The sequence below is a fragment of the Silurus aristotelis genome (assembly GCF_946808225.1).
Source record: "Silurus aristotelis genome assembly, chromosome: 11".
NCBI lineage: Eukaryota > Metazoa > Chordata > Actinopteri > Siluriformes > Siluridae > Silurus > Silurus aristotelis.
In genome coordinates this window covers 498265-518264 of record NC_139584.1, presented here as the reverse complement: position 1 = coordinate 518264, position 20000 = coordinate 498265, and the positions used below count along the sequence as shown (strand labels likewise).

The 20000-nt window shown below is 41.8% G+C and overlaps 2 protein-coding genes across 5 annotated transcripts in view; both read right to left on the bottom strand.

Moving 5' to 3' along the window:
- The window catches only part of dennd2da (DENN/MADD domain containing 2Da), a 38029-nt gene extending 28519 nt beyond the window's left edge, over positions 1-9510 (bottom strand). The window contains exon 1 of one of the 4 annotated variants that reach the window (XM_083554972.1): positions 8919-9510. The gene's annotated coding sequence lies outside the window, so the exon portion shown is untranslated. Of the gene's footprint in view, positions 1-8717; positions 8776-8914 lie in introns of those variants that run through there. The other 3 variants (XM_083554970.1, XM_083554971.1, XM_083554973.1) reach the window with 3 other exon arrangements.
- Positions 9511-10692: 1182 nt separating this feature from the next.
- Positions 10693-20000, bottom strand: part of spag17 (sperm associated antigen 17) — a 26845-nt gene continuing 17537 nt past the window's right edge. The window contains exons 19-39 of the mRNA XM_083554860.1: positions 19917-19972; positions 19359-19473; positions 18597-18683; positions 18442-18512; positions 18235-18319; positions 17883-18016; positions 17279-17402; positions 16797-16993; positions 16536-16665; positions 15971-16116; positions 15619-15777; positions 15416-15504; positions 15173-15300; positions 13589-13719; positions 13271-13459; positions 11996-12106; positions 11823-11865; positions 11516-11597; positions 11354-11401; positions 11122-11227; positions 10693-11048 (exon numbers count right to left, since the gene is read on the bottom strand). Coding sequence (XP_083410986.1) covers positions 10959-11048; positions 11122-11227; positions 11354-11401; positions 11516-11597; positions 11823-11865; positions 11996-12106; positions 13271-13459; positions 13589-13719; positions 15173-15300; positions 15416-15504; positions 15619-15777; positions 15971-16116; positions 16536-16665; positions 16797-16993; positions 17279-17402; positions 17883-18016; positions 18235-18319; positions 18442-18512; positions 18597-18683; positions 19359-19473; positions 19917-19972 — 2321 coding nt within the window. The 3' untranslated portion in view covers positions 10693-10958. The remainder of the gene's footprint in view (positions 11049-11121; positions 11228-11353; positions 11402-11515; positions 11598-11822; positions 11866-11995; positions 12107-13270; positions 13460-13588; positions 13720-15172; positions 15301-15415; positions 15505-15618; positions 15778-15970; positions 16117-16535; positions 16666-16796; positions 16994-17278; positions 17403-17882; positions 18017-18234; positions 18320-18441; positions 18513-18596; positions 18684-19358; positions 19474-19916; positions 19973-20000) is intronic.

Here is a 20000-nt window from a genome sequence, read left to right as displayed (position 1 = left end):
ACACACACACACTTACAGTCATATCTCAAAAACCCAAGGTGCGAAATTTCCGTTTCATTTCTGCTTCCTTTTTTAACAGGAAGTTATTTACTCAGTTTATTTGTGTGTGTGTGTGTGTGTGTGTGTGTGTGTGTGTGTGTGTGTGTGTGTGTGTGTGTTAAAGCCATTGTACCATTACACGCCCTTGAAATGAAAGTTAAGTGTGTTTTAAGTCAGTTATATGTTAAAACCTCTCCAACAGGTTTCTCACACAACACACAACAAACACTAACACACATAACTCACATACTCACATTGTAAATGAGATGATCACAGATAATAATCTCGATGCACTCTGTCTCACTGAGACCTGGATTAAACCAGGTGATTATATGGATCTAAACGAGTCGACACCGTCAGGATATGTTTATAAGCATGAGCCCCTTCTGACTGGTCGTGGGGGGGGTGTAGGAACCATTTATAGTGCTTCTCTTAATGTTAGTCAGAGATTAGGATTCAGCTTTAAATCATTTGAAGTGCTCGTTCTTAAAATTGCACTTTCAGACATGCATAGAAAACTCGCTCTGGTCACCGTGTACAGACCCCCAGGACCCTACGCTGATTTTCTTCATGAGTTTGCTTGTTTTCTCTCAGACCTCCTGATCAGCTTTGATAAAGTGCTGCTTGTAGGAGATTTTAATATTCATGTAGATGATGAAAACGATGCCCTAGGATTATCATTTGTCGATTTACTAAACTCTTTTGGAGTTAAACAAAACGTCACCAGACCAACCCACCGTTTTAACCACACACTAGACTTAATAATATCCCACGGAGCAGACGTCACTGATATAGATATTTTACCCCAGAATGATGACATCACAGACCATTATCTCCTACTGTACACACTACCGGTAGAGCAGATTAACCGTGTTTCACCACGGTATCGACCTGGTAGGACTATTATTCCAACCACTAAGGACAGATTCATAAATAACCTGCCTGATTTATCTCAGTTTCATATTAAACCCATAACTGCTGATCATCTTGATGAGATGGCAAACAACATAGACCTTATCCTCACTAGCACTTTAGACACTGTTGCCCCCATCCGGTTAAAAAAGGTTCGAGAACAAGCACCTGCACCTTGGTATAATAGTCATACGCATGCCCTAAAGAGAACAACACGTAATCTGGAGAGAAAATGGGAGGAAAACTAAATTGGAGGTATTTAGAATTGCGTATAAAGACAGTATGCTTAGCTACAGACAGGCGCTAAAAGCTGCTAGAGCTGAACACCTGAGCAAACTCATAGAAAATAACAAAAACAACCCCAGGTTCCTTTTCAGTACAGTCGCTAAATTAACAACAAATCAGGGATCTGAAAAATGTGTTCCATCACAGTTTAGTAGTGAAGACTTTATGAATTTCTTCACTGAAAAAATAGATAACATTCGAAAAACAATTGTGGCAGTTCAACCTCTGACAGCATCTCCCGACACAATCGTACTTACAACCCCACAACTACACTGTTTTACATGTATAGGACAGGAAGAGCTGTATGATGCTATTATGAAAGCTAAATTAACAACATGTCAGTTAGATCCAATTCCCACTAAACTACTGAAGGAAGTGTTATATACAGCTGGTGAGCCTCTTTTAAATATTATTAACTCCTCACTATCGTTAGGTCATGTCCCTAAACCCCTCAAGTCAGCAGTTATTAAGCCCCTCATTAAAAAACCTAATCTGGATCCAAACACGCTATCGAATTACAGACCAATTTCAAATCTCCCATTTATGTCTAAGATTTTAGAAAAGATTGTCGCTGCCCAGTTATGTAACCACTTGCAGGAGAACAATATCTTTGAAGAGTTTCAGTCAGGTTTTAGGCCCCATCATAGCACAGAAACTGCTCTAGTTAAAATCACTAACGACCTGTTTTTATCTTCAGACCAAGGCTACATCTCCCTATTAGTTTTACTAGATCTTAGTGCTGCGTTCGACACTATAGATCATGATCTTCTCCTCGATCGCTTACAGAATTACATCGGTATTCAGGGACAGGCATTAAGCTGGTTTAAATCCTACCTGTCCAATCGTTACCATTTCGTAGATTTAAATGGAGAGCTATACAGGATAATGCTAGTAAATTATGGCGTGCCACAAGGGTCAGTTCTGGGACCCCTGCTTTTTACAATATACATGCTTCCATTAGGAAATATTATTAGAAGGCATGGAATTAGCTTCCATTGTTATGCTGATGATACCCAGCTATATATTTCATCCAAACCAGGCGATACAGCTCAATTAGCTCGCATAACTGAGTGTGTTGAAGAAATAAGAGATTGGATGACCCATAACTTTCTGCTATTAAATTCTGATAAAACGGAGATTTTGCTCATCGGCCCAAAAAATAGTACACAGAAGCTCCAGCATCTCAGCCTGCATTTAGACGGTTGTTCTGTAACTACTAGTTCAACAGTAAAAGACCTGGGAGTTATTTTAGACAGCAACTTATCTTTTAAAAATCACATCAATCAAGTTACAAAAACAGCCTTCTTTCACCTTAGAAATATTTCTAAGCTAAGAAATATGTTATCTATATCTGATGCAGAGAAGCTCGTCCATGCGTTTATGACCTCTAGAATAGACTACTGTAATGCATTACTAGGTGGATGTCCTGCATCATTAATAAACAAGCTTCAGTTAGTTCAGAATGCCGCAGCAAGAGTTCTTACTAGGTCAAGAAAATACGATCATATAACCCCAATCTTATCGTCCCTACATTGGCTTCCTATTAAGTTTCGAATAGACTACAAACTACTGCTACTCACTTATAAAGCACTAAATGGTTTGGCTCCCATGTATCTATCCAGTCTTTTAACACGCTACAATCCGTCACGCTCCCTGAGATCTCAAAACTCTGGGCTTCTAGTAGTTCCTAGAATAGCAAAGTCCACTAAAGGCGGTAGATCATTTTCACATTTAGCTCCTAAACTCTGGAATAGTCTTCCTGACAGTGTTCGGGGTTCAGATACACTCTCCCAGTTTAAGTGTAGATTAAAAACATATCTTTTTAGCAAAGCCTACACATAACACACATCACACACATCACATCACAACCTTGTGCTCCAGAACATCTGATCACATGCACATTATCAACTTGTGCTGTTAATATCATGAACAGCAGCTACGCTAATTCCTCTCCACTGCTTCTCTTTCTCTCCCCATCCCGAGGCATCCTGAGGTTTGGCCAGCTCCAGTCACGTCCCACCTCGTGAAGATTATGGACCTATGGATGATCATGGAGAAGTAGATGCCGAGTGTTTAAAGGCCCTGGCATGGAGAAGCTGATGCTGGATCTATGATGATCACAAATTGTTCTGTATTGTTGAAAGATTTATGACCAAACTTTTGATGTCACCCATATGAGGATGGGTTCCCCTTTGAGTCTGGTTCCTCTCAAGGTTTCTTCCTCATATCATCTAAGGGAGTTTTTCCTTGCCACTGTCGCCACGGCTGCTCATCAGGGACAAACGCACACCATTCACCTTCACTGTTGTTTTCTGTAAAGCTGCTTTGAGACAATGTCTGTTGTGAAAAGCGCTATACAAATAAACTTGACTTGACTTGACTTGACATACAACTATACACTAACACACAAACACACTTTAACACACATACAAATACAACATAATTCACATACACACCCAGAACCAGTCAGTAGTTTGGACACAGTGCCTCCTGCAGTGATTTTTATTTTGATTATTTACAACATTGTACATGAATATTAAAGAATCCACACTATGAAAGAACACGTCTGGAATTCTGTAGCAAACAAAAACGTGTCCAAAGGAACTTGATGTCGCTTTGATGCTGCTTCACAAACTTCTATCATTCTCTCATCAGAATCACGAGGTGTCACCTGGAATGGGTTTCAGGTCACAGGTGTGTTTTATCAACACTTCCTTTGGGACATTTCTTTTCTTCTTAATGAGCTTTAGGTTTTATGTTGTGTTGTGCAGAGGAAAGTGTGAGTACAGAGTCAATATCACTATTAGTGCTGCTACAAACTACTGTAGAGGGAGTGGTGGCTCCAGCGGTTAAGGCGCTGGGTTGCCAATCGGAAGGTCTGGGGTTCAAGCCCCGGTATCGCCAAGCTGCCACCCTTGGGCCCTTGAGCAAGGCCCTTAACCCTCTATGCTCCGGGGGTCCCTTGCGAGGGAAACATCAAGGTCCGTAACGTCGAAGTGACGTAGGGCCGCCTTCCCGTGGGCTCACCACCTGCAGGAGGGACCGTAAGGGACGGTGCTGTGAGGATTGGGCAGCAGTCGAAGGCGGGGGTTACTGCTTAGACTGCTGCCCCCGCGACCCGAAATACGGATAAGCGGGAGAAAACGAAACGAAAACGAAACGAAACGAAACAAACTACTGTACAAATCCAGATTCTAACAAGAACCAGAAAAGATCCATTATTACTTTCAGAAATGAAGCTCAGTGGATCTGAAATATCTCAGTCTCCAAAACCATCAAACGCTATAATGAAACAGACTCTCATGAGACCGAGAGCTACCTCTGCTGCACACGATCCGTTTATTAGAATCACCAGCCTCCGAAACTGCTGATGAACATAAATGCTTCTTGGAGTTCGAATGTGTTAGACATTTCAACATGGGCTGTGGGAGTCAGACCTTCATGATGGACTTGCAGCAAAGAAACCATTACTTCAGAAACCATTACTTCAGAAGAACAACAAGCAGAAGAAACTTGTTTTGGAAAAGAAACAGAAGGAATGGACTTTAAATCAGCCCTTATGTTTGATGAGTCCAAATTTGAGATGTTTGGTTCTAAACGCTGTGTCTTTTTTAGACATACAGAGAGTGAACAGACAGGTCCTGAATGTGTGGTTATTACTGTGAAGCATGAAGGCAGAGGTGTGATATGTGAGGATGCTTTGCTGGTGACACTTTTAATGATTTAGTTAAAATTGAGAACACACTTAATCAGCATGGGTACCACAGAATTCTGCAGGAGCATGCAGACATCTCACCTGGTTTACACTTCACTGACAATCGTTTGTCTTCTAACAGGACAAAGACCCCAAACACACCTCTAAGTTCTGAAAGAGCTTTTTGTTCAAGATGGAGAGTATGGTGTGCTGTATCAGATGACGTGGCCTTCACAATCACCCCATCTAAATCCAGTTCAGATGGTTTGGGATGAGTTGGACCAGAGAGTGATGAAAAAGCAGACAACAAGCACTCAACACCTCTGGGAAATCCACAAGATTATTGGGAAACCTTTCCAGGTAATGAACTCATTAAGCTTATGAGATAACGGCATTTGTAAAGCAACATCAAAGCTTTTTGGAGTTACTTTGGACAAACTAAAATATAAATCATTCTGGGTTCTTTAACACGTTTTTGTTTACTTCAAAATTTCAAACGTGATCTTTGCTAGTTTGGTATAAATGTGCAATGTTGTAAAAAAAAACAAAAAAATAAATATACACTGCAGGAGAAGCTGCGTCCAAATTACTGACTGGTTTTGTGTGTGTGTGTGTGTGTGTGTGTATTAGTTTGTATTTAAATGTGTGTTAAAGTGTGTAAGTGTATAGTTTTATGTCAGTTGTGTGTGTTACTGTATGTTATTGTACAGTGTATTTGAACTCTTCAGTACTAATGTACACATTAATAAACACTAACAGACACTGACACAAACTAATACACACCAACACACAGACACACACTAATACACACTACTACACACTAATACACACTAACACCCACTAATGCACACTAACCCACACTAATACACACTAACACCCACTAATGCACACTAACCCACACTAATACACACTAACCCCCACTAATGCACACAGACCCACATTAACACACACTAACCCCCACTAATGCACACAGACCCACATTAACACACACTAACACCCACTAATGCACACTAACCCCCACTAATGCACACTGACCCACACTAATACACACTAACCCACATTAACACACACTAACACCCACTAATGCACACAGACCCACATTAATACACACTAACACCCACTAATGCACACTAACCCACACTAATACACACTAACCCCCACTAATGCACACTGACCCACACTAATACACACTAACCCACATTAACACACACTAACACCCACTAATGCACACAGACCCACATTAATACACACTAACACCCACTAATGCACACTAACCCACACTAATACACACTAACCCCCACTAATGCACACTGACCCACACTAATACACACTAACCCACATTAATACACACTAACACCCACTAATGCACACTAACCCACACTAATACACACTAACCCCCACTAATGCACACTGACCCACATTAACATACACTAACACCCACTAATGCACACTAACCCCCACTAATGCACACTGACCCACACTAATACACACTAACCCACATTAACACACACTAACACCCACTAATGCACACAGACCCACATTAATACACACTAACACCCACTAATGCACACTAACCCACACTAATACACACTAACCCCCACTAATGCACACTGACCCACACTAATACACACTAACCCACATTAACACACACTAACACCCACTAATGCACACAGACCCACATTAATACACACTAACACCCACTAATGCACACTAACCCACACTAATACATACAGACACACACTAATGCACACTAACACCCACTAATGCACACTAACCCACACTAATGCACACTAACACCCACGAATGCACAATGATACCCACTAATGCACACTAACACAATCTAATGCACACAGACCCACATTAATACACACTAACACCCACTAATGCACACTAACCCACACTAATACACACTAACCCCCACTAATGCACACTGACCCACACTAATACACACTAACCCACATTAACACACACTTACACCCACTAATGCACACAGACCCACATTAATACACACTAACCCCCACTAATGCACACTGACCCACACTAATACACACTAACCCACATTAACACACACTAACACCCACTAATGCACACAGACCCACATTAATACACACTAACACTCACTAATGCACACTAACCCACACTAATACACACTAACCCCCACTAATGCACACTGACCCACACTAATACACACTAACCCACATTAACACACACTAACAGCCACTAATGCACACAGACCCACATTAATACACACTAACATCCACTAATGCACACTGACACACACTAATACACACTAACCCCCACTAATGCACACTGACCCACACTAATACACACTAGCCCACACTAATACACACTAACCCACATTAATACATTAATACACACTAACACCCACTAATGCACACTAACCCCCACTAATGCACACTGACCCACACTAATACATACTAACCCACATTAATACATTAATACACACTAACACCCACTAATGCACACTAACCCCCACTAATGCACACTGACCCACACTAATACATACTAACCCACATTAATACATTAATACACACTAACACCCACTAATGCACACAGACCCACATTATTTCACACTAACACCCACTAATGCACACTAACCCCCACTAATGCACCACTAATGCACACTGACCCACACTAATACACACTGACCCACACTAATACACACTAACCCACACTAATACACACAGACACCCACATTAATACATTAATACACACTAACACCCACTAATGCACACAGACCCACATTATTTCACACTAACACCCACTAATGCACACTAACCCCCACTAATGCACCACTAATGCACACTGACCCACACTAATACACACTGACCCACACTAATACACACTAACCCACACTAATACACACAGACACCCACATTAATACATTAATACACACTAACACCCACTAATGCACACTAACCCACACTAATACACACAGACACACACTAACCCACACTAATGCACACTGACACCCACTAATGTACACTAACACACACTAATACACACTGACACCCACTAATGCACACAGACACACACTAATACACACTACTACACACTAATACACAGTAACACCCACTAATACACACAAACACACACTAATACACACAGACACACACTAATACACATTCATCCACTAATGCACACTGACCCACACTAATACACACTAACACCCACTAATATATGCTAACACACACTAATAGACACAGACACACACTAATACACACTACAACACACTAACACCCACTAATGCACACTGACCCACACTAATACACACTAACACCAACAATACACACTGACACCCACTAATACACACAGACACACAATAATACACACTACTACACACTAATTCACACTAACACCCACTAATGCACACTAACCTAAATTAATACACACTAATACACACCGACACACAAATACACACTAACACACTAATACACACTGTTACACTCTAACACAACTCTTTATTTATCTTGCAATGGTGTCACTGTAAGTCATTTTTTCGGACAGAAATGTAAAAAAAAATCTCAAATCTTAACATGCAATTTAACAGGTTTCACTGCTGAACACACTCACACACACACACACAGACACAAACACACACACACACACACACACACAGACACAAACACACACACACACACACACACACACACACACACACACACACACACACACACACACACTCACTCACACTCACACACACACACACACACACACACACACACATATGTGACCGTTGATACTGTAGCTAAACAATGGTGAATACCTTTTGAGGGATCAGCCACAACATGTTGAGAAGCACCTGCTGCATCCCCACGTGTGTGTGTGTGTGTGTGTGTGTGTGTGTGTGTGTGTGTGTGTGTGTGTGTGTGTGTGTGTGTGTGTGTGTGTGTGAATGTTTGGATATGAAATTCAACACAGTATCTCTTCTCTCTTAAATGAAAATAAATGAAACTTTTTGACTTACCTCAGTGCAAAGTCCGGTAAGTTCAGGGTCAGTGTGTGTGTGTGTGTGTGTGTGTGTGTGTGTGTGTGTGTGTGTGTGTGTGTGTGTTGTGTGTGTGTGTGTGTGTGTTTAAATCTCTATGGTTTATCTGCTCCTCTTGTGTATTCTACAACATTGCGTTGTTTGTGTGTTCCGTAGCACTAAAATCCCATCACTTTATCACACAGAATGTAAAACTTCTCTTCCTGTTTCTCTCTCTCTCTCTCTCTCTCTCTATCTCTCTCTCTATCTGTCTTTCTGTCCCTCCCTCTCTCTCTCTCTCTCTCTCTCTCTCTCTCTCTCTCTCTCTCTCCCCTTTCACAACTCCAGTGCTTTTCAAACCTTAGTCTTTGTCTTCTGTCTGTAACCATTCAGCTGCTTTCTTTTGTGTGTGTGTGTGTGTGTGTGTGTGTGTGTGTGTGTGTGTGTGTGTGTGTGTGTGTGTGTGTGTGTGTGTAGAAAAATAACGACCGCTTCTTGTTTGACTATGAGGAAGTGATCACTTGTAGGGAAAACCGAGATGGACTTTAAACAGAAGTGGACTCTGAGACTTCTCGCTGTAACACAGAATTCCACACTGCTCATTACACTGCATTAGTAATGGGGGTGTAGCGATACCAGTTTAATCTCAATGACTGTACTATGACACACACACACACACACACACACACACACACACACACACACACACACACTAAACTACTGCTTAATTTTGAGCACTTATTACTGACTACTGAATTCTGGGTGTTGATAAAGAGAGCTGAATACTGAATTCAGAGTATTGAATACTGGGGACTGAATACTGAATACTTAAATCTGTTGACTGTGGAAGTAATTAGCTTTTCCCCTCTTTATCCTGATGGTCATCAAAACCCCTCAGGAATAATTTGGTGATTTAATGCATACAGACGACATCACCTGGCCTTCTCCTGCTCTTCTGCAGTTCCTGACTCTCCTGCGGATTTCTTTCTCTTTCTCTAAACTAAACACACATCACACTTTTACTTCCCTTTCCCTGGTTTCTGTGTGTGTGTGTGTGTGTGTGTGTGTGTGTGTGTTTGTGTGTGTTATAGAAATAACTTTCAGCTGTAAGTTTATTATTGCAGTAATGTCTTTAAATATTAAATCTGACTATTTAATATGTAATATATTGTAATATGTAAATGTAATATTTACTGTAAAAGACTGTATTTTTTGTTTATAATAAATTTTACATTTATCCCTTTTTTAAATATAAATGCATTGTAATAGATTGTTATAGATGTTTCCTTAATTATTCATAACTGATATACATGATATTTTGTTGGTTTTATTTGATATTCTACAAATGAAATAAATATTATTAGGAATATTCATATATTTTATAGATATTATTTATTAATTTTCTGAATAGTTAAATTAATATATAAAGTTTATATAATTATAAAGTGTTTTATTTAATAAATTACGTTAAGTTGTTTATTTTGATTTCTTAATGGAATTTAAGCTATTTTTGAATACAATGTAAAAATACTATATTTCACACATAAAAAACAAAACAAATTAAATGTATGATATTGAACATATTGTATATTGAATATTTATTAAATATAATTGTTCACAATCAGAAGAAACAGGATAAAAAGCTTAATCAAGCTCAGCTGCACCCTCTAGTGGTCTGTCTTTTGTGTGTAAACAATCAGAAGCAGAATCTCATGTGACCTTTCACCTGTGGAAAAATAACTTCCATACAACATTCCTTGACAGACACACGAGGTTTTTTTTCCTTTTTATGTTTTACTACTTAAATCATACATGTATACAATTAACACCAGGGGACTAAAGTTAGCTCATAAATCATCACCTTTCCACCACTAAATATTCTGAAGTCACAGATGTAAATCTGCTACAGAACAGAAGGAGACGCCTTTGTTTGCTGCTTTGAGACAAGGTCTATTATCTATATTAAATAGAATATTTGCACTTGAGCACTGAAGGTTGTTCTCTGGATAGATTTGTATAGACTGGAATAAAGCCTGAGCGTTACATGGAGCTGCTGAAGTTCTGTAATCCGGCGTCTCTTCTTTTAGGGAGCGAAGAAAGAGTTGGAGAAGAAGTTGTCAGCCTCGGTTTCTGTGAAAGAGCAGAAATTCTTTAACACCTAATTATACCTCAGAGTTTCAGCAGAAGCAGTAACAGCACTTACCTGCTGGATGGAGCGAATCAGGTCCTGCACCTCGGGTTGGAAATACTGCATGATGATGCGGTTCCTCAGAGCCGAGCGATGCCTCAGCTCCTCCTGCAGCTCCAACCTGAACATCACGCACCACAATCCCATCAGGTTCTCCAACATTGCACACGAATATATATTATATTTGCACCCTCCATATAATATTGATTGATTAATTGATTGTGTTTGATTGATGTATGATTGTAACCTGTGTTGGTGGATTCTGTTCTCCCACTCAGATTTCCGCTGCTGTTTACTGTAAAAAATCCAAAAAAACCACAGAGTTTTATCTTAAAACACAGATTGTGTGTGTGTGTGTGTGTGTGTGTGTGTGTGTGTGTGTGTGTGTGTGTGTGTGTGTGTTTTTTACCTGTGTATTCCATGTTGATCATCGTGTTGATTCGACAGAGGAGAATCGGACACACCTACAGCCTGAGAGTACAGAGAGTGCACTACACACACACGCACACACACACAAACACACACACACACACACACACACACACACACACAGAGGTAAAAGTCAGACCAGAGGGATATTATTGTAGTGTTAGTGTACACTGTGTACATAGTTACTACTGAACTGTTGCTATAGTAACATAGTTGAATAGTTGCCATGGTTACAGCAGAGTGTCTCGTTGAGAGAATTGAAGAGTGTGGAATGTGAAGACACTCACTGGACAGAGGAGACGGAGCATCTGCTGATGAGTCTGAGTGAGACTGCAGTGAGAGGGAAAGTTCGGTTACACATCAGATAAAACACTGAATGAAACAGTAAAAGAACTGGGTTTAAGTGCACTATATAGTGTATAGTGTGTGTGTGGTTTGGGACATGACCACAGTGAAGGACCTGCAGAAGGTGAAGATCAGTGATGTGAAGTTTCTCTAAAACTGTTTCAGGATCCTTCAGCTTCATCTCGTCTTTCAGCTTCTCTCTCTGCAGGAGCTTGTTTATGTACAACTGTATACACACACACACACACACACACACACACACACACACACAAGGCGGGGTTACATTTAAATAGCTCTTTTTCAAGAAATGAAGTGAAATAGGAAGTTCTGCAACGATGTGTTACTAAACTTCACTGAATCACTTTATAAACATGGAGCACCTTCAACCAATCAGCTTTCAGCAGAACTTTCAGCCGTGGTTACGTTACTGCTCCATGTTTTTTAGATGAGGAGCATTTGGACCTCAGACACTGGAGCTATGGTTCTTATTCTATTCATTATTAATATTAATAGACAACTGTGTGTGTGTGTGTGTGTGTGTTGTACCAGCAGGTTGTGCTGAAGGTGTTACTGTTGTTGTGTGAATGGTGTGTGTGTGTGTGTGTGTGTGTGTGTGTGTGTGTGTGTGTGTGTGTGTGTGTGTGTATCTGTGTGTTGTACCAGCAGGTTGTGCTGAAGGTGCTGTTGTTGTGTGAATGGTGTGTGTGTGTGTGTGTGTGTGTGTGTGTGTATCTGTGTGTGTGTTGTACCAGCAGGTTGTGCTGAAGGTGCTGTTGTTGTGTGAATGGTGTGTGTGTGTGTGTGTGTGTGTGTGTGTGTGTGTGTGTATATCTGTGTGTGTGTTGTACCAGCAGGTTGTGCTGAAGGTGTTGTTGTTGTGTGAATGGTGTGTGTGTGTGTGTGTGTGTGTGTGTGTGTGTGTGTGTGTGTGTGTGTGTGTGTGTTGTACCAGCAGGTTGTGCTGAAGTTGCTGTTGTTGTTGTGTGAATGGTGTGTGTGTGTGTGTGTGTGTGTGTGTGTGTGTGTGTGTGTGTGTGTGTTGTACCAGCAGGTTGTGCTGCAGGTGTTGATGGTGTTGTGTAAATGGTGTGTGTGTGTGTGTGTGTGTGTGTGTGTGTGTGTGTGTGTGTGTGTGTGTGTGTGTGAGAGTGTGTGTGTGTGTGTTGTACCAGCAGGTTGTGCTGCAGGTGTTGATGGTGTTGTGTAAATGGTGTGTGTGTGTGTATGTGTGTGTGTGTGTGTGTGTGTGTGTGGTGTGTGTTGTACCAGCAGGTTGTGCTGCAGGTGTTGATGGTGTTGTGTAAATGGTGTGTGTCTGTGTGTGTGTGTGTGTGTGTGTGTGTGTGTGTGTGTGTGTGTGTGTGTGAGAGTGTGTGTGTGTGTGTTGTACCAGCAGGTTGTGCTGAAGGTGTTGTTGTTGTTGTTGTGAGAATGGGGTGTGTTCAATGATACGGCGGATCACTAATGTTTTGGGGTTCTGCAGAAGGGGAGGGGTCGGATCAGAACCCCTTGTGGTTCTATTCTTCAGTTCTAAATCTCGACCCAAAGACATTCCGAATGGAGTCCCACGGGTCTTCACCTGGAACACAGTAAAGGAAAGACATGAGCCCTATTTTAAGGCAGCTGATTGGTTGTTGTGTGTATGTGTGTGTGTGTGTGTGTGTGTGTGTGTGTGTGTGTGTGTGTGTGTGTGTGTGCGCGTGTTTACCTCAGAGGAAGGGAACGTGTCCCACCTCCTGGATCTGAGGTTGGCAGGAATGATATCATCCAGGTGTGTGGGTGGGAGCCAATAGGAGCTCAGATCAGAGAAGGGTTTCAGAATTGTGATCTCAAATGCATCTGTAATAAACAACACACACACGCACACATAAAGACAACTTTACATTAAACACTACAAACACATTACAAACCCGATTCCAAAAAATTTGGGACACTGAACAAATTGTGAATAAAAAAGAAAAATGCAATAATTTACAAATCTTATAAACTTATATTTTATTCACAATAGAATATAGAAACATATCAAATGTTGAAAGTGAGACATTTTGAAATGTCCTGCCAAATATTGTCTCATTTTGGATTTACACATTCCAAAAAAGTTGGGACAGGTATGATGTAAAGAGTTTGAAGTTCTCATCATCTACAGTGCATCATATCATCCAAAGATTCAGAAAATCTGGAACAATCTCTGTGCGTAAGGGTCTCGGCCGGAAAACCATACTGGATGCTGTGATCTTCGGGCCCTCAGACAGAAAACTGAGACCCCATGTCATCCGGACTAAAGAGGACCAGGACAACCCAAGTTGTTATCAGCGTTCAGTTCAGAAGCCTGCATCTCCGATGGTCCAAATTCTAAAACAACATGTGCTCCCATCCAGACGTCGTCTCTTTCAGGGAAGAACTTGCATTTTCCAACATGACAATGCCAGACCACATACTGCATCAATTACAACATCATGCTGTGTAGAAGAAGAATCCAGGTACTGAAATGTCCAGTCTGCAGTCCAGATCTTTCACCCATAGAAAACATTTGGTGCATCATAATGAGGAAGATGATAGAAGAAGACCTGAGACAGTTGAACAACTAGAAGCCTGCATTAGACAAGAATAGGAGAACATTCCTATTCCTAAACTTGAGCAGCTTGTCTCCTCAGTCCCCAGACGTGTACAGACTGTTATAAAGAGAAGAGAGAACGCCACACAGTGGAGACACGGCCTTGTCCCAACTTTGTGCAGATGTTTTGATGCCATGAAATGTAAAATATACGACTGAAGAGTGTGTCAGTGTGTGTGTGTGTGTGTGTGTGTGTGTGTGTGTGTGTGTGTGTGTGACCGTGTGTGTGTGTGTGTGTGTGTGTGTGTGTGTGTGTGTGTGTGTGTGTGTGTGTGTGTGTGGAGTGACCATGTGTGTGTGTGTGTGTGTGTGTGTGTGTGTGTGTGTGTGGAGTGACCGTGTGTGTGTGTGTGTGTGTGTGTGTGTACTGACCTTATGTGTGTGTGTACTGAATGTGTGTGGTATAGCTTCTCTAATCACAGCGACTAAAGGATGTGTGTGTGTACTGACTATGTGTGTGTACTGACTATATGTGTGTGTGTGTGTGTGTGTGTGTGTGTGTGTGTGTGTGTGTGTGTGTGTGTGTGTGTGTACTGACCTTATGTGTGTGTGTACTGAATGTGTGTGGTATAGCTTCTCTAATCACAGCGACTAAAGGATGTGTGTGTGTACTGACTATGTGTGTGTACTGACTATATGTGTGTGTGTGTGTGTGTGTGTGTGTGTGTGTGTACTGACCGTGTGTGTGTGGTATAGCTTCTCTAATCACAGCGACTGAAGGATGTGTGTTCTCCTGCAGAATCTTATCTACAGTCTGAGAGGAGAGGAACTCAACTGCAGAACCATCAGCATACACCATAAATAACCTGTAAAACACACACACAGATAAGTGACTTGTATATATATATGTGTGTGTGTGTGTGTGTGTGTGTGTGTGTGTGTGTGTGTGTGTGTGTTGTATTCCTCCTCTGTGCCACTTACCGAGGTGGGTGTGTACTGAGGCAGGTGTTGTGTTGCGTCTCCGTGTCAGTGTGTGTGTGTGTGATGGAGACTCTGCCCTCTGCTGTGACCTACACAAACCAAAACACACTCATGCAGAGTTCATGCATCAGATGTGTGTGTGTGTGTGTGTGTGTGTGTGTGTGTGTGTGTGTGTTTGTGTGTGTGTGTGTGTGTTAACAGACCTGGTAGTTGTTTCCATCGGAGTCAGTGAGCTCACACACTAAACCATTAGAGTGACTCATGATGTAACGTCCACGCTGCTCTCCTTCAGGTCCTGTACTGCTGTACACAGCCACACCATCCTTACAGACAGACAGACAACCTCCATCAGGGAGACTCACCTACAGCATGGAGAGAGAGAGAGAGAGAGAGAGAGAGAGAGAGGGAGAGAGAGAGGGGGGGGGGTCACTATCTTTATCTCTATCCACCAATATATTTTTCCATCTTCACATTATTTCATATCCATTCAGTTGCCTTTCCAATTAACCTCATCCATCCATCCATCCATCCATAGATCCCTTCATCTGCTCTCACCCTGTATGATCCGTGTGCTGTAGCGCTGATGGTGGTTCCGTCTCTAAAGAGAACTTTGCCACTTTTCTCCTCACAGTTCATTATCACTGTGGCGAATCCACTCTTCTCCACCTTCACCCTGCTCCTTCTCCCTCCATCACTGCTGTCTGAAAAACACAACATCTAATGAGGATAACTGCCTCAGATCACACCATCAGACATGATACTGTCTCCTCCACTATACATGCAGCTGATCATAAAGGGTTCTGCACTCAGTATTTCCTGCCCTGAGGTTCCTTCAGTCTGCTTTAATCCGATCCTGGATTGTGATTGGTCAGTAGATGTTGTTTAATTCTCTATAACAGCAGCTCTGACGATAACGCAGGTGTACAACACTGCAATACGTTATTGTTTCAGTCGTATCTCCAACAGTCACACACATCGGGTATCTGCTGCTCTCTGTGCTACTGAATAATGAGAGTGAAGCGTTAGCTGCAGAACCCGACTCTGAACACGAGGAACTTTCTGACGGAGACAGACACAGGAATGAGAGTGAGGACTAAGACAGAACCCAGACACTGCTGACCTGAGTTCTGCAGACTCTGTGTCTCCCTCTGCTGGAAGGAGGAGATCATCCTGGTTCCATCAGCGTGATCCACTGCAACTTTGTGTTTCCCCGACACACACATCACACCATCATCCCTCGTCATCATCACCTGATACAGAGAGAAGATTAAACTCACGATGATGAAGCTGGTGTGTGTGTGTGTGTGTGTGTGTGTGTGTGTGTGTGTGTGTGTGTGTGTGTGTGTGTGTGTGTGTGAGCTGTATGTGATTGGTAACTCACACTGTGTGTGTGTGGGTCAGTGCTGTAGAAGGTCAGGACAGGGTTCTCCTCCACGCGTTCACCTCTGATGGTCCTGATCCTAACTCCTGAAGGATTGGTGGTGCACCATGAGCCACCTGTCATCTCCACCTGCTGTTTAAGCTCCACCTTTGATATTGGCTCCGCCTCCTCTGCTCCAACACCTGAGCTGGGTTTAACTGAGAACATCAGCAAGGAAAATCACTCATGATTCAGTTTATGGTGTGTATTAGTTTTAGTTGTATGTACTGTATCATTGTGTATTTATTTTAGTTTTGTGTGTATTAGTGTGTATTAATGTGTATCAGTGTGTATAGGTGTGTAGTGGTGTATTGCAGTCTGTAATGGTGTGTATTAGTGTGTATTGATGTTTACTGATGTTTTTCAGGTTGTATAGGTGTGTAGTGGTGTGTATTCTTGTGTAATGGTGTGTTATAGCTGTTGTGTATTTGTTGTGTATTAACCATCTTTATCTGTGCTCTCTGTGTGTGTAGACGTGTTCTTGTGCTCTCCTGTACTTCTCGGTATGGACACACACACTGGCCTGGCATCAGAACTCACACTCACTGTACTGTCAGCAAACAACACCTATACACCAAACACACACACACACACACACACACACACACACACACACACACACACACACACACACACACACACACACAGGACACAAGGTTAATCTCTGTTATTAATCCGAAAAAGCTCATGTGAGCATGAGTGTGCTGGTGTATATAAATGTGTGTGTGTGTGTGTGTGTGTGTGTGTGTGTGTGTGTGTGTGTGTGTGTGTGCGTGCGAGTGTATAAATGTGTGTGTGTGTGTGTGTGTGTGTGTGTGTGTGTGTGTGTGTGTGTGTGTGTGCGAGTGTATAAATGTGTGTGTGTGTGTGTGTGTGTGTGTGTGAGTGTATAAATGTGTGTGTGTGTGTGTGTGTGTGTGTGTGTGTGTGTGTGTGTGTGTGTGTGTGTGTGTGAGTGTATAAATGTGTGTGTGTGTGTGTATAAATGTGTGTGTGTGTGTGTGTGTGTGTGTGTGCGTGCGTGCGTGCGTGCGTGTGTGTAAGTACCACAGCAGATCCGTCCCTCATGTGTCTGATCACAGTTCCTTCACAGGTGATGGTTCGTGATGACTCGGTGTGTGTGTTGGGGAGTTTGGATCCGGATGAAGGGAGAGACTGATGGACCAACAAAGCCTGCTTATCTGCTTACACACACACACACACACACACACACACACACACACACACACACACACACACAGACACAGGAAGTGTTTTTAAAAACCAAGATTATGGAGCCCCATATGTCCATGTTATTCTCTTTTTGTATCTATACATGGATGTGTGTGTTTGTGTTGTGTGTGTGTGTGTTTGTGTTGTGTGTGTGTTGTGTGTTTGTGTTGTGTGTGAGAACACTGACGTGCTGTGCGTTGGAAACTGAAGTGGATCTGAAGGCCTGTAGGAAGCGAAACGTGGAGCTGAAGAGGAGACGCATCATCATCTTCCTGCAGAAACACAACACTATCAGTTTACAGGCATGTGGTCAGATTACTACCATGAACATCTACACAGTGTGTGTGTGTGTGTGTGTGTGTGTGTGTGTGTGTGTGTGTGTGTGTGTGTATACCTGATGTGTGTGACTGTAGGCGAGTGTGAGTCCGTTACTCAGTACAGCATAAAAACAGCCATATTTCTTATCTAAACAAAAAACTCACATTTACTACAATTCTGATCTGTGTGTGTGTGTATGTGTGTGTGTGTGTGTGGTTGTGTTTCCAGTACCTTGTATTTTCTGTCTCTCCGGTTCTGTGAGGTGTGTGTAGAAGCTGTGTTCATCTTTTCTTACACATACTTTCAGATTTGTAGAGCCTGATACACAAAACATAGTTAAAAAATCCGTGTGTGTATGTGTGTGTGTGTGTGTGTGTCTATTTTTGAGTGTGTGTGTGTATATGGGTACGTGTGTATATGTGTACATGTGTATATGTGTGTCTATATTTGAGTGTGTGTGTGTGTGTGTGTGTGTGTGTTTGTGTGTGTATATATTTAAGTGTGTGTGCATGTGTGTATATGTGTACATGTGTGTATATGTGTGTGTGTCTATATTTGAGTGTGTGTGTGTGTCTATATTTGAGTGTGTGTGTATATGTGTATATGTGTGTGTGTCTATATTTGAGTGTGTGTGTGTGTGTGTGTGTGTGTGTGTGTGTGTGTGTGTGTGTGTGTGTGTGTCTATATTTAAGTGTGTGTGTATATGTGTACATGTGTACGTGTGTGTGTGTGTACATGTATGTATATGTGTGTGCATGTGTGTATATGTGTACATGTGTGTATATGTGTGTGTGTCTATATTTGAGTGCGCGTGTGTGTGTCTATATTTGAGTGTGTGTGTATATGTGTATATGTGTGTGTGTCTATATTTGAGTGTGTGTGTGTGTGTGTTTGTGTGTGTCTATATTTAAGTGTGTGTGTATATGTGTACATGTGTACATGTGTGTGTGTGTGTGTGTGTGTACATGTATGTATATGTGTGTATGTATGTACCCTGTGCATAGTGAACTTTCTCCACACATATTTGCCCTCCATCTGATGGATAAACACACTGACTCTCTCCTCTCACCTGAACCAACCTGCCATCCATCCTGTAACCTGTAAACACCTACACACACACACACACACACACACACACACACACACACACACACACACACACACACACACAGCTCTCTTTTTTTTTACATTCAGTTTCATTACAAATCAATTTAACATTAACAATCATACATATATAGAGAGGAACAGGTTCATAGTTCCTTCAGGTTCTTTTTGGGTTCCTTCATGTTCATTTGGGTTCTTTCAGGTTCATTTGGGGTTCCGTTGGGTTCCTTCAGATTCTTTTTTGGTACAGTTTGGGTTCCTTTAGGTACGTTTTGGGGTTCTGTCAGATTCTTTTGCGTTCCTTCAGGATATTCTGGGTTCCTTCGTGTTCTTTTTTATTTTTTTTCAGGTTCCTCCATCAATTCTTCTTGGGTGGTTTTGTGTGTAAACAGGAATGTAAATGCAAATAAAGTAAATCATTCTAATGAGTGCTCCTGAGCTGCTTACTTTCAGAGAGTCTTCTCCTACGAACACCTCTGACTTCTCTGGCAGTGTGGACACTCCTGAAACAAACAAACAAACACACACACA